General features: G+C 40.4%; 2 protein-coding genes across 2 annotated transcripts; one reads left to right on the top strand and one right to left on the bottom strand.

Moving 5' to 3' along the window:
* The first annotated feature begins 332 nt into the window (after positions 1-332).
* On the top strand, positions 333-4,026 carry LOC121552625 (proteasome subunit alpha type-6). Its single transcript, XM_041865595.2, has 7 exons — positions 333-509; positions 1,212-1,306; positions 1,433-1,514; positions 1,719-1,874; positions 1,981-2,159; positions 3,425-3,519; positions 3,823-4,026. Exons 1-7 carry the CDS (start codon positions 434-436, stop codon positions 3,878-3,880), a joined length of 741 nt encoding a protein of 246 aa, XP_041721529.1. The 5' UTR covers positions 333-433; the 3' UTR covers positions 3,881-4,026.
* Positions 4,027-5,731: 1,705 nt separating this feature from the next.
* LOC121552951 (NF-kappa-B inhibitor alpha) lies at positions 5,732-8,240 on the bottom strand. Its single transcript, XM_041866063.2, has 5 exons — positions 7,917-8,240; positions 7,290-7,398; positions 6,747-7,043; positions 6,367-6,624; positions 5,732-6,151 (listed from the first exon to the last, which is right to left on the bottom strand). The coding sequence occupies exons 1-5, from the start codon at positions 8,162-8,164 to the stop codon at positions 6,119-6,121; spliced, it is 945 nt and encodes a 314-aa protein (XP_041721997.1). The 5' UTR covers positions 8,165-8,240; the 3' UTR covers positions 5,732-6,118.
* Positions 8,241-15,018: the final 6,778 nt, after the last annotated feature.

The following is a 15,018-nucleotide window of genomic DNA, read 5'->3' as shown; positions in this document are numbered from 1 at the left end:
TCACGTAGGCCCTATGCCTAGAATATAATAGAGAATAGAACAGAAATTAAATAATAACTTTAACTTCTATTTTATAATACTCTATTATATTCTATAATATTCCTAAATATAAAAATGATGAACAGTAGGGCCTATGAGTGAGCAAGAGGCCTATGTTGAGGTGAAGAAAATAAAGAAAAAGGGATGTTTGTACTTTTTACAAGGTCTGTATTCTCCTGACATTTATAACGTTTGCATACTCAGTTGTATACTCAAAATAAAAAAGTATATGTTACCATGGCAACCCGGGATCACTGCCTCTTTGACTTCGGATGTAGTTACAATTTCTGTTTTACTTCTTCCGGGTGAACATAATTTTTTGTATGAAGTGAGATTTGTGCATGATAAATATTTGGGACTAGCTAGCTTTTTAGCTAACTAAATTCAAACCAAAATGTCCCGGGGCTCAAGTGCAGGTTTCGATCGTCACATCACCATCTTCTCTCCAGAGGGTAGACTCTACCAAGTTGGTTAGTACAGTGTATTTTCAATCGTATGCCGGCTAGCTAAATGCTCAGTCATGGTTCCTAGCTAACTGCTAAATTAGCGCTAACTGTAACCACAGACAAAATGGGAAACCTATCTTTGCTGTAACTAACTACAAGTTGCTAGCTAACAATAAGCATACTTTCCATTTTGAAAGTTATTTTGAACTAACTAATATTCTAGCAAGCTACACCAGTTAAATATCCGCATATTTAAACAGAATGCTAACTAGCTAGGCTAACACCCGCCACATGTAAACTCAAGAAACACAATTAACATAGCTAGCTAGTTAGCTAATCAACATGAAGTTAGTTGTCATTTTTACAAGATAGCTACTGAAAACATGTAGCTAGCCAAATAGCATTTGAGTACATCTAGCTAGCGAGTTATGTTGTTAGTAAGCTAATCTCGCGAGGCTAGCGAGTGTGGCAGTTTATTATCATGGTATCCCATTTTTTTCTCTGACAGTCTTATTAGTATGAGTCCATATAGTGGGACTGCTTTTATTTACATTTACATTTTAGTCATTTAGCAGACGCTCTTATCCAGAGCGACTTACAGTTAGTGAGTGCATACATTTTCTAAATCTGATGAACTGCTTTTGATTTTTGTTGTATGCAGTGATCCAATCATTAAAAGTATGTAATGTCCTGAATAACCCTGTTTTATGTATTGTTTTTGACAAGAGTATGCTTTCAAGGCCATAAACCAAGGTGGTCTCACGTCAGTAGCAGTCAGAGGTAAAGACTGTGCAGTAGTCGTCACACAGAAGAAAGTACCGGTAAGTTCAGCTGTAAAACTCATGCCTGTTTACCTAATTGTTTTAGGCTTCTCACCAGTGGAGGACTAATTTAGTACAACAATTGTATTTCTTAGAAATGACGTCACCTCGTTTTGTCTCCACAAGGACAAGCTACTGGATTCCTCCACAGTCACTCACCTGTTCAGGATAACGGAGAACATCGGCTGTGTGATGTCAGGGATGACAGGTAGGCTACAATACAACAGTCTTCAGCAGAGTGATGGACCATCCAGCCTTCCTTGCAGACAGATTGCTATGATGGTTACTCACAACATCTCAACTGCATGTGTATCTCAAAACACACACTAGCATGTGCATGACCTTTACCTTGTCCTGAACAAGTCCCAGCGTTGTTTCTAACTGCTTGTCTCTGGTCGTCTCCTACCCCCAGCGGATGGCAAATCCCAGGTCCAGAGAGCACGCTACGAGGCAGCCAACTGGAAGTACAAGTACGGTTATGAGATCCCAGTGGACATGCTGTGTAAAAGGATTGCTGACATCTCTCAGGTGTACACACAGAACGCTGAGATGAGGCCACTGGGATGCTGTAAGTGCATGTTTATTCATGTTCGCCGTCACTGGATGTAAGTTCTACAGTGAAAGAAATGCAAAAGTAATGATCTGTGTTGTACTAATTTCATGTCTCTCCTCAGGCATGATAGTGATAGGTGTGGATGAGGAGTATGGTCCCCAGGTGTACAAGTGTGACCCTGCTGGATACTACTGTGGCTTCAAGGCCACCGCTGCAGGGGTCAAACAGACAGAGGCCACCAGCTTCCTGGAGAAGAAAGTAAAGAAGAAACTTGACTGGACCTTTAAAGAAACTGTCGAGGTAGAAATGCCCTTCCACTCCACTAACAGTACATACAGTACAAAGTTTAGTGAGACATACACCACCGTTCAAAAGTTTTGGGTCACTTAGAAAAGCAAATTTTTTGTCCATTAAAATAACATCAAATTGATCACAAATACAGTGTAGACATTGTTAATGTTGTAAATGGCTATTGTAGCTGGAAACGGCTGATTTTTTTATGGAATATCTACATAGGCGTACAGAGGCCCATTATCAGCAACCGTCAGTCCTTTGTTCCAATGGCAAGTTGTGTTTGCTAATCCAAGTTGATCAGTTTAAAAGGCTAATTGATCATTAGAAAACCATTTTGCAATTATGTTAGCACAGCTGAAAACTGTTGTGCTGATTTAAATAAGTAATAAAACTGGCCTTCTTGAGACTAGTTGAGTATCTGGAGGATCAGCAATTGTGGGTTCGATTACAGGCTCAAAATGGTCAGAAACAAATAACTTTCTTCTGAAACTCGTCAGTCTATTCTTGTTCTGAGAAATGAAGGCTATTCCATGCGAGAAATTGCCAAGAAACTGAAGATCTCATACAACGCTGTGTACTACTCCCTTCACAGAACTTAATTAAATAGTACCCACAAAACACCAGTCTCAACAGTGAATAGGCGACTCCGGGATGCTGACCTTCTAGGCAGAGTTGCAAAGAAAAAGCCATATCTGACTGGCCAATAAAAGATGAAGATGGGAAGTCTGAGATATGGCTTTTTCTTTGCAACTGCCTAGAAGGTCAGCATCCCGGAGTCGCCTCTTCACTGTTGATGTTGAGACTGGTGTTTTGTGGGTACTATTTAATGAAGCTGCCAGTTGAGGACCTGTGAGGCTTCTGTTTCTCAAACTAGACACTCTAATGTATTTGTCCTCTTGCTCAGTTGTGCACCGGGGCCTCCCACTCCTCTTTCTATTCTGGTTAGAGCCAGTTTGCGCTGTTCTGTGAAGGGAGTAGTACACAGCGTTGTACGAGATCTTCCAGCTACAATAGCCATTTACAACATTAACAATGTCTACACTGTATTTCTGATCAATTTGATGTTATTTTAATGGACAAAACATTTGCTTTTCTTTTGAAAACAAGGACATTTCTAAGTGACCCCAAACTTTTGAACGGTAGCGTACATTGAAATTAAAGTGAAATTAACTAGTAGGCGAAATGTTGTACGGTCAGTATTTGTTTCTCTCCTCTGCAAAAAAAGTGGATGAGATTGCATTGTCTCTTTCTTTCCTTCTTTCTTTCTTCAGACCGCCATCACCTGTCTGTCAACAGTCCTGTCCATTGATTTCAAGCCCTCTGAGCTGGAGATAGGAGTCATCACAACAGAGGACCCTAAGTTCAGGTGACACACCACTCTGCTCTGAACACTCTCACTTAGCATCATTAGTCCCCAGATAAAATACAGTAAGACCTTTGTTGTTTAGAAAGTGTGTAAAAGAGGTACAGTTTAGATGTTGGGGTGCTATATTGGGCTGTCCCACTAATGAATCACCAGAATAGTGTTGTTGTTACAACAACAAAAAATAGTGAGACATTTAGAATTTCATAATCCTTTCTGTAAGGTGATGACTAAGAAAACAGTCCATCCTGGATGGACAAAGGTATATTCTATTCTATTAGTCTGTCTTGTCTTTTCTGCTTGCAGGATTCTGACAGAGTCTGAGGTGGACACCCACCTTGTGTCCCTAGCGGAGAGAGACTGAGCCCAGAAATACTAAAGAGAGGCCCAGAGAGATGTGTAAGACCCAGTTAGAGAATGATGGGATTTGTAGTACCCAAATTGAAAAACAGTGTTAATCCTTGTTTGCTGTATATTTGCCCCCTGTTCCATTAAACATTTCAAGTAAAATATTTGGTTTTGATTAATTTGTTTTCAGTTTGAATCACTCAATGCCAGAACGGGTTTTCACTCAGGAACTAGAGTAACAGACTGCACAATATTTTCTGTGTGCATTATTCCATCTTGTTATTATGAAGTTTAAACCCTTTTCTAATGTATGCTTATGCCATTTTTCATTTTTGTATTTAAAAAAAAGTATGCTCAATGTGTGCCCATAGATTTGACTGAATTCTGTGCACCAGGCCATGGTTATATGTCCTAGTACAAACTTGAAAATGTTTGTACCTAAATTGGGTGCCTTGACTGTGAGACGTTTTGAACATTGCTGCAGAGTAAAACATGAACTTCCTGTTGTGGTTCTCCTTACTTTTAATCACATGACATACTATTGCAGAGCTGTGGTAAAGTTTATTTACTACAATCAGTCAAAACTGGTTGTGACCTGTTTTCCGCCTCGTATCATGATTTCTATGCATTCTCCACTTCCTTCAAGTCCGAAATAAAATGCACCTCAGGCGACAATCAAAAGGCAAACTGACTTGAGAGAAGAGTGCAATATTTCTATGTGATGAGGGAATGTCATACCAGATGGGGATATTTTCCTATTGGAAAATATCACATATCAAATTAGGTTTAGATAAGAGGCTAAAAGACTAATCCGAAGTCTCAGCATTTGTTTTGCTGACCCATCATGTTAGTTCTATGTCCAGAGGATATGAATAGATCACATGCAGAGATATTGGAACTGTTGTGTTCTTGGGTGAGGCTGAGTCACATTCCTTAGGAAATCCTCTGAGAATCCAGAGGTTAATAGGCCAACTGACGTTTATGGCTCACAGCGGATGGGCTGCAATTAGAGGGTCCATTTTACACTGCCATTACAACTAGCCAAGGACCATATCTTTCTCTACCACTGACTATAATAGTGTGCCACTGGGAGAAAGGGTTGTAGAAGATAAATGAGCCAGTCTATCCAGGAAGATAATAGGCATGGATAGTCCGGTAAATTTCAAGAATTCCCATATTGGTGAACAGTAGGTTCTTCTACAGAAGGAGTCGTCACTTCCCATTTCCACACAGACACTTATTCAGCAGCACTTCCAAGGTGGAATGTTTTGTACAGAACAGTAGTTCCTCTTACACATCTAATCCGGGGGGACTTTTAACAGTGTGACTCACTGATAGTGACCTCACCCCATCCAGGAAACCCCAGACTGTACTAATGCCGCATTCACATGTTCTTTGGAACTAGGAAACTCAGACATTTCCGACTTGCTGATTCGTTTAACACGGCACGTGTATAACTACAACCAGTTAGCAAGTCGGACATTTCTGAGTTTCCTAGTTCCGACTAGCACATGAACGCGGCATAAGGGCCTGTGGGAAGATCTCAATTGCATACTCCAGGCTTTCTCATCCAATGGGTTTTGAAATGAGGAGAGAGGGTATGCAATTGAGATCTTCCCTCTGTGTTTGTGTTGAGTAGGGGAAGGGGACTTCCGTTGTCTTGCAAGTCAATGAAAAATGAACATGACTCTTGTGTGGGATTTTCCTTGTCAGTGAGTGAGTAGCGTTGGCTAAGTGAGACAGTTTACTGAGGGTTCGATACTGTATATTGCTGTGTAGAAATGGCCATGAAGAATTACTAGTGTGACAGAAAATGAACTAAAAGCAGAGGGTGTAAGAGTAGGAAAAACAGCAGTCAAGGTCCATGTATATTATAGATGCATATTTTAATGATTCTTTTCAATAGTGTTTCACTCACATTTAATAAAAAATTCACAAGTATAAAAAATTATATCTCTGTATTTACAATATATGATGTCTGATATATACATGAAAATAAGAGAATTCTCTCAGAGGTCAGGGCTCATATTATGCCTCCCGGTGTGTTTGATTTTCACTGACCACCAGACTTCCACCCTGGACAAATGCCGTCTTCAGCCTCGTCTCTCTGTTGCCTTGTCTTTAGGCCAGCTCTATGTGGCTCTCCCCCTAAAGGCTTCTGGGACCTGGAGTTCCCACTGTGCTTTGATTGGACTGGACTGGCCAGTAGCAGCTTCATCGACTTGACTTCACACCACCACGTGACGCGACCGCTTCAATTCTGCCCGAATGTAATGTCATCGTATATCTGTGGAGAATAAAAGTAACAACATTAGGAATCTAATCGCAACTGTCATTTAAATAGAAGACAATATTCTTTTGGTACTATAGCCAATCCATTTGTCCAGATAGAGCCTTTGCCCAATCCCCCTAGTACTGCAGTTTTTTATTAATTTAACCTTTATTTATACAAATATAAAATCTTTTTTACAAGAGAGACCAGTGTAGCTGTTAGTATCTCACCTGTTCATCATCAGACAGGCACTCCTCCTCACTCTCTTCTGATTCGCTCTCAGGCAGCTCTCTGAGTTCCTGGGCCGTCTTCTCGTACAGCTGGTGGTGGATCTCAGCGTTCTGACGCCCGTAGGTCAGGTGGAAAGGCGTGTAGCCCCCGTATGTCACACTGTTGACGTCTGCCCCCAGGGAGAGGAGCCGGTGGACCAGGGATGGGTTCTGGAGGTCCACGGCCAGGTGGAGCGCTGTACGACCGCTACAATGTTCCTGGGGGAAACAAAAATACACCAAACATTAGTTCCTTTGGTCTGTAAATACATTTAGGTTTTAATTCATAAATGGGGATTCTTGATTCTTGGCAAAAGAACACCTGTGTGATGAAACCTTACCTGTGCATTGATGTCAGCACCAAGCTGAACCAGACTCTCCACCATGGAGAGGTATCCGTTAATGGAGGCGAGGTGGAGGCAGTTGTGTCCGCTGTAGTTGGGGAAGGTGAGGATGGAGCCGAGGTGGCGGGGGCAGTTCTGGGTGATCACACTGAAGGAGGCGAGAGAGCCCTTCTTACAGGCGATGTGGAGGGCGGTGTTCCCTCTGTCGTCTGCTATCCGCGGGTCACACCCAGCCTTCAGTAGCCTCTCTACCAGATGGGGCTGTTCTGTGATCACTGCCAGGTGGAGCGCCGTCTGAGAAGAATAAGAAAGTGGTAAGCTATTGTTTTCAGGTGTAAATACCACCATTTAGATGGCTTGTTTATAACTGTTAATAACTATGTAAGTGTAGTGATGTTTTACCACCCGTTTCAAAAGGACTGTTTTATCAACCAATTAATTTTGTTTTAATTAACCAATTAAGTATGTGTTTTAATTTACCTATTTTTGTGTTCTTCAATTAGTCAATTATAAAACAATTCATTGGTTATCTTTAATTACCTGTCTCTGATTGTTCTGTGCATCCAGGAATAGATCATCATTGTGTGACAGTTTTATCATCTGCTCAGCATGTTCTGTGGCTTCATGAATAATGGCCAGGTGGAGAAACCTGTGTGGAGGGGCAAAATAAAGAGTTAAAAACGGCTGCGCTTCAAATACGCACATCGCAGAGGAAGTGGGTGGGGAAAAAAAGAACAAAGCGCGAGCACAGAGCATTGCGCAAGAATGGATTTTTTTGGGTTATTTCCACCAGTTGCGGCTTGACACATCTGATACATTATCAGTTCCTGGCACCTTGCCAGGGACTTTCCTAACTGCGCATAGTTGATTTTAGTGCTGCGCAGGTCAGCTCTTAGCCAAAGTACACACTCAGCGGACAACGAAATCCAAAAGTCCTTTGTTTACTTGCAAATTCTGACTACCAGCTGCTTAATTTTACATATTTTGATAACAGGAGTATATCTGTGCGTTTTAAAAGTAATTTAGGCCTATAATGCAAATGCAAAAAAGCTCATTGAAAAAGTCTAATTATAATCCAAAGCAATGTTTTGAGAATACAGCACTTTATGCAAAATCATATGCATTCATAAAACATGCAACATTCCCCAAAGATAAAAGTGAACTTACGTGTCTCTGTCCTCGGTCACTGTTTTCCTCCAGGGTTCATTACTGCAGGAGTTTGGCGTGACTTCGACGGCGGCCACTCGCAAGTCCTCCAGCTCCTTCACAAGGTTCCCATATTCATCCTCTTTTAGCGAATCCAGACCGCTATCAAAACGGTCTTCTTGGATTGATATCATTTTGCCATGTTTCGATACCATGTCATCGACGTTATAATCCATTTGGTTATCGTTTGAAACTCTATAAACATCCATATTGAATAGACTGACTGACTGACAAGTCGACACTACTCTGCTCCCTCTCAAGTCTGGAATGGAGTGCGTGTTGGAGGGAGGCGCCAGTGGCTTAAATGTTCTAGGGGGGAGGAGACAGAGAACGGGGGATTTCCACGTTGAGTTATCTCGACACAACTAGGGAAACTCATAGACCGGGCTTTTATGAGAAAAATTCCCTCTCGAATGAGCCCCATACTCACAGAGTAAGAATGAAAACTTGTAGTTTCCTATTAGACATACCTGTGATGCATACATAAATACGTTCAATGAATGAGATAGAATATGAATGAGAGACAGACATTAGAGGGGCCTTTGACTGCTTCTTGAAGAATTCCCTTTTCACTTGGGGAATTAATGTGTCATAACAAGGTAATTGAGGGACATAATTGTTCCTCACCTTTTGACTGTAATACCATCATCAGATAACTGTGCAGAACCAGTGTTAAATGGAATGTCAATTGAAGGTCAACCACAGTGTGAAATATCAAATTCGTTTATTATTAGGCCTGCCATATTATTGTGCTATTACAATTCTGCACCTCACCTGGCCTCATATATGAACAGCTATTATACATGGATAAAATGCATCTCTGCAAGCATAAACAGATAATAAATTGCCAATGTAATCTCCATATGTGGCCAGGTTTTATTCAGGTTGGGATCCCATGTTTGAGGGATGTTTGCAGCCTTCATATAGGAATACAGAACAAAAGTCCAGTATGGGGAAACGAAACCAAAATATTTATTGCGGTTTTATGGTTCACAGGGACTCTCTGATTGCAGAATAATTCCCGGGGGCATGGTACATTTTAGTCATTTAGCAGACGCTCTTATCCAGAGCGACTTACAGTTAGTGAGTGCATACATTTTCATACTGGCCCCCTGTGGGAATCGAACCCACAACCCTGGCGTTGCAAACGCCATGCTCTACCAACTGAGCTACACAGGATGGTACAGAGGTGGAAAAAGTTACAGACTTTCCAAATGGAGATAACCCCACCATGACGCGGCTGCATGTTCCTCCATGGGATATAGATATAGCCTGATGGACAAACCCTTGATGTGCTGCACATACCTAATGTAATATTTATATGGCATGGTATTTTGGTATTTTTATTATGATCCCCATTAGCTGTTGTGAAAGCAGCAGCTACTCTTCCTGGGGTCCACACAAAACATGAAACATGACATAATACAGAACATTAATAGACAAGAACAGGTCAAGGACAGAACTACATACTGTACATTTACAAACGGCACACATAGCCTACATATCAATACATACACACAAAATATCTAAGTCAAATAGGGGAGAGGCGTTGTGCCGTGAGGTGTTGCGTTCTCTATTTTTTGAAACCAGGTTTGCTGTTCATTTGAGCAATATGAGATGGAAAGGAGTTGCATGCAATAATGGCTCTATATATTACTGTACGCTTTCTTGAATTTGTTCTGGATTTGAGGACTGTGAAAAGACCCCTGGTGACATGTCTGTGGGGTAAGTGTGTGTGTCAGAGCTGTGTGTAAGTTGACTATGCAAACAATTTGGAATTTTCAACACATTAATATTTCTTATAAAAAGAAGAAGTGATGCAATGAGTCTCTCCTCAACTCTTATCCAAGAGACACTGGCATGCATAGTATTTATATTCGCCCTCTGATTATAATGAAGAGCAAGACGTGCCGCTCTGTTCAGGGCCAGCTGCATCTTAACTAGGTCTTTCTTTGCACCACTTGACCACATGACTGGACAATAATCAAGATAAGTCAAAACTTGATCCTGCAGGACTTGCTTTATGGAGTGTGGTGTTAAAAAAGCAAAGCATTAAAAGGGTTTCTCCAACTTTGTTGGCTTTACCTTGCGTGACAACACGTATAACTGTCTACCTGGGCTAGCCTCACCCTAGCTGACATATGAACTGAAAACTCCCTGTTTGCACAGGGAAGGACGCTTTTAACAACATAGCAACCGTAACCACAAGCAGTAAGCATTCACACCTCTGTGGGGCGATACTGGGCGCAACTGTACACACACAGTCTCACACACCTTCCTAAAAAGGACAAGCCAGATTACATATAAATGACTTCAGTGTGAGTGTGTGCGTCAGACCACCAGGAGTCATGGCGACAGGCAGGTACACACTTCTATCTGTGGGACTGTGTTTGGTCTGCTGTGAATTCCACACATTCTTTCATCTCCGCCAAGTGAAGCATCACAATAATGAGTCTAGGCTGGGAACATTATGTGCATTTTCTGAAGGGGAGTAACCCATATTTCATGTTGTTATCATGTCTGTTGATGGTGAGATTTTTCAAGGGAAATGCCTATTAATTTGTAAATAGGAAGTTCCTACTCATTTGTTGTAGTAAAATGTAACATCCTTCCTTTGACCACTTTGTTCTGTGTTTACTGTGGATTTCATGCGCACAATTTCTATCACCTTAGACTCCCCAATCTCCCTCTAGATTGCCCTCTATCAGGTTGCAGTTGTAACAGCTACTTCATTACTTGACAATTACACAAGCAAAATCATTGCTCAAGGCACCACGTACACTCGTTTGCAAAGATAGTCCCCTTACGATGTTTCCACTGACCTAATCATTTTAACATTTAGCTTTACTCCAACTTTTAACTTTACTTCAACTATCTATTTATTGGACATGATCACATCTTATATTCAGCTGATTGTGTAGTTTCAGTGTTAATCATTGTTACATAAGTCACATGAGATTTCCCAGCCAGTCTTGCGTTACTGCCTCATTTTGCTGTTCCGTTTTATTAACTTTGTACAGAAATGTCCTGTCTGTTTTCCAATAACACTGCAAGGCAAGTTCCCCTTTGTAGGAAGAATGAGATATTCCAGTCTTAAAATAGAATGATCACACTGCATTCTATCACTGTTATGACACAATGACTCAGCAGTTATACTGTAACGTCTCCTACTCTTCCATAGTGGTCAGTGGTCAGTGGTCAGTGGTCAATTGTGTGTGTGTGTGTGTGTGTGTGTGTGTGTGTGTTTGTGTTATATTACCACACAGATTTATTTAGTTGATAATAATGCCTTCCACTTTCTATTGCAGGAGCTTGACCTGCGGAATTGGTGGCACCCCCCACTCCACTCCACCCCACCCCACCCCACACACACACACAGTTCTTACTGACTTCCCACACTTTATGTTTTATGAGTGTGTGGTCAATGTGAGAATGAGAGGGCACTTTAATATGGCAATGACATGGCATCATTTCTGTTCCACTGTCTGAGTAGTATTAAATAGTCAACCTTTCTGCTCCTGAATCGACAGGTCTGAAGTGACTCTCATCTGACTCATTCTATGGCCACCATGTCCAAGGGACTTCACCCTTCCCCTGTCCACACACATATATTTACAACGTAAATTGAACTGATGCAATTTGACATAATTGTGGATGTGTGATGAGTTATCTTCAGACACAGATTACAACAGGGTTTCAGTTAGAGAAGACAGTGAGGACATACACTGAGTGTACAAAATATTAAGAACACCTGCTCTTTCCGTGACATAGACTGACTAGGTGAATCCAGGTGAAAGCTATGATCCCTTATTGATGTCACTTATTAAATCTACAGCTAAATTTCAGGAAGGTATTCCTAATGTTTGGTATACTCAGTGTAGAATAAATATCAAGACGTGTTTCTAATAGGATAGGTATGAGGCAAGTTTTACCTCAACATGAATAATGAAGTTATGTAGGGGGGGGAAATACATTAGATCATCACCCTGTCTTTGTCAGTTTCCTCTAAACAAAGATTTGATTACAAATCATTTTACCTAGAAACAGGTGTATTTCCTGATGAATTAACGGATTGCCCTGATTTCTTGTAAAATAAATGTGGTAATACAGGTATTGTTCTTATCTTTTCATCTTTTCAAGCTGTATGACATTATATAAATGACTTCAGTGGCACATTGATTCACCGAAACTAAAACTAATTCAGTCCCCGTGTAGCTCAGTTGGTAGAACATAGCATTTGCAACGCCAGGGTTGTGGGTTCGTTTTCCACGGGGCCAGTATGAAAATGTATGCACTCGCTCTGGATAAGAGTGTCTGCTAAAATGACTAAAATGTAGTGCCTCTCCCCTCATTGTTCTCAGGGTTTCATGCTGAGTGTGTCGTACTCCTGTGTGGTGCACATTTTCAGGGAAACAGATTCATTTCGGAGTAGGGGTAATACCTTTTACACTCAAGCATTCCCACGGTCGGATGGTGGCAGACCTGAGGTCTGGGTGTGAGACAGACATGTCATGAGGGCCTCCCTCTCCCTGGCTGACCCACTTCTCCAATGATACTGGAGGTAAACGTCTCTCAGTTTACGGCTAGGTCAAGGTACAGTAGCAGTTTAATCACTTCCAGGTCAAACTCTGTAAAGTGTCCCATGTCATCATATCTCATCTTAGCTCTAAGGCGAATATATGCCCCAAAGGTCTATATTTCAAAGTCTATACTAGCATACCACTTGGTAGGCTATGCATGTCTAATACCCAGCTAGCACATAACGTTCTGAGAACCATATGTTTCTTAGAGCTGGGTGAGAGCGTGGTTGTCCTGTGGTTATTTTGCCTAAAACCTTCCCTTAACTTTCTTGGAATGGTGCAGGATAGTTGCTTGGCTTTGGAACATTCTCAGCACATTTAATGAACTTGACATTGATATTTCATTACTTTAACAGAATGTTTCCTAAAAGTTCAAACATGGTTACATTTAATTTCAATTTTGGTAATGTTCTAGGAACGTTCTACAACTGGTTTGACATTGGGAATGTTCTCAAGTAGTTCAGAGAACGTTAAGAAACAACATACTTCTGTGGGAATTTCAGTACTTCAGCATAACATTTCCTACAGGTTTCCTCATGGTTCAGAGAATGTTAAGAAAACTATCCATAAAAACCACTAGAAAACATTAGTAACGTTCAGAGAACATTCTAAGAATGTTATTTGTAAACACATACATTCTGTTCTCATCATCAACAAAACTCTATCTTCTATCTTGTTATGTATGTTCAGGTGTGTTGGCCACAACCACTAATTGGCCACACCTGATCTTAATGAGTGATTGTTCCCTTTGAAATGGGGTCTGTTTGAATAGACTACAATTAACAGCTTTGTATGTGTAAAAAAAACATGGCATGCAAGCTCCATCCTGGTGGTGCAGTGGACTAATTCCATGGATAAAGAACAGAAGAGTGTAGGTTTGAATCTCATTGATGCTGTGTCACGATAAAAAATAAATGTGTTTGCATGGTTAATGCCGAAGGAAATTAATTTATATGTGTGCTTGGAGTTCAAAAGAGTTAAGGCAACAGTATTATTGAAACTTTTAATGAAGTTATTAAAAAACCAAATAACGTATAATTTCAATTCTCATGAGCGTTAATAAAACCTCCTAGGAGAACTTTCAAGGAACCAGACTAAAACATTCTCAGAACCTCCCTGCAACCTAACACAAAAACATTCCCAGAATGGGCAACATTTTCACTTCTGTTTATAGAACGTTTTAAAAACATTCCATTTTACCGGTCAGGAAACGTATGGCTTTGTTCCTTCCAGTTCTCTGCTGCCAATGACTGGAACGAACTGCAAAAATCTCTGAAGCTGGAGACTCTTATCTCCCTCACTAACTTTAAGCGTCAGTTGTCAGAGCAGTTTACCGATCACTGCACCTGCACACAGCCATTCTGAAATTAGCCCACCCAACTACCTCATCCCCATATTGTTATTTATTTTGCTAATTTGCACCCCAGTATCTCTATTTGCACATCATCTTTTGCACATCTATCATTCCGGTGTTAATACGAAATTGTAACTATTTTGCACTATGGCCTATTTATTGCCTTACCTCCATAATTTACTACATTCGCACACTCTGTATATATATTTTCTGTTGTATTTTTGACTTTGTTTTGTTTACCCCATATGTAACTCTGTGTTGTTGTTTTTATCACACTGCTTTGCTTTATCTTGGCCAGGTCGCAGTTGTAAATGAGAACTTGTTCTCAACTGGCTTACCTGGTTAAATAAAGGTGAAATAAATAAATAAACAAAAATAATGTGAAACCAAAAACATCCGTTCCCACAACTTAATTGGGCTCCCAAGTGGCGAGGCGTCACTACAGACCCCCTGGTTCAATTCCAGGCTGTATCACAACCGGCTGTGACTGGGAGTCCCATAGGGTGGCGCACAATTGGCCCAGGTTTGGCCGGTGTAGGCAGTCATTATAAAGAAGAATTTGTTCTTAACTGACTTGCCTAGTTAAATAAAGGATAAATAAAAGAAACCAAATGTGCTAGCTGGGTACATTGCTTCATTCTAGGTAGTATGCTAGTATTCCTTTTTTTTCTCTTTTTTTAACAAGATCAGCTTTAAAACCATTTATTTTCTCTTTCATGAGTTACAGACATTTATTTTGCATCATCTCTTGTTTTGTTGCTTCTTTAAAAAAAAATATATAATATATTTATTACACATGCCATTTAATAGGCTATATATTTGTTGTTGTTGGTTATATTTCGCTAGTTGTATGGGATCAAAAAGATAAATACAAATAACATCAATACAAAACAATACATTACATTTAACAGCATTTGTAACTTGAGTCTGATCATTTTCAGTACAAAACAATCTGATAATACTAAATAAAAATACTTGCTTGATATGTTTTCCAGTTTCTGAAATACTTTGCAAATGCAACTTAAGTCTAATTGAAAACTGAAATGGTCTATTCATTCTCTTTACATTTGAGTAGACGCTCTTTTCCAGAGCAACTTACAGTAGTGAGTGCATACATTTACATACTTTT

This window comes from Coregonus clupeaformis, unplaced genomic scaffold (genome assembly GCF_020615455.1).
Source record: "Coregonus clupeaformis isolate EN_2021a unplaced genomic scaffold, ASM2061545v1 scaf0041, whole genome shotgun sequence".
Lineage (NCBI taxonomy): Eukaryota > Metazoa > Chordata > Actinopteri > Salmoniformes > Salmonidae > Coregonus > Coregonus clupeaformis.
This window is presented reverse-complemented; position numbering and strand designations above follow the sequence as displayed.

Bases quoted from the DNA above. Each gene is read 5' to 3' on its own strand.
- LOC121552951 (XM_041866063.2), bottom strand. From the start codon at position 8,164: ATGGATGTTTATAGAGTTTCAAACGATAACCAAATGGATTATAACGTC. The intron at 7,399-7,916 runs GTAAGTTCACTT...CCCTCCACACAG, and splicing joins GTGACCGAGGACAGAGACAC to GTTTCTCCACCTGGCCATTA. The intron at 6,152-6,366 runs GTGAGATACTAA...TATTCTCCACAG, and splicing joins GCCTGTCTGATGATGAACAG to ATATACGATGACATTACATT.
- LOC121552625 (XM_041865595.2), top strand. From the start codon at position 434: ATGTCCCGGGGCTCAAGTGCAGGTTTCGATCGTCACATCACCATCTTC. The intron at 1,307-1,432 runs GTAAGTTCAGCT...TGTCTCCACAAG, and splicing joins TCACACAGAAGAAAGTACCG to GACAAGCTACTGGATTCCTC. The intron at 2,160-3,424 runs GTAGAAATGCCC...TTCTTTCTTCAG, and splicing joins CCTTTAAAGAAACTGTCGAG to ACCGCCATCACCTGTCTGTC.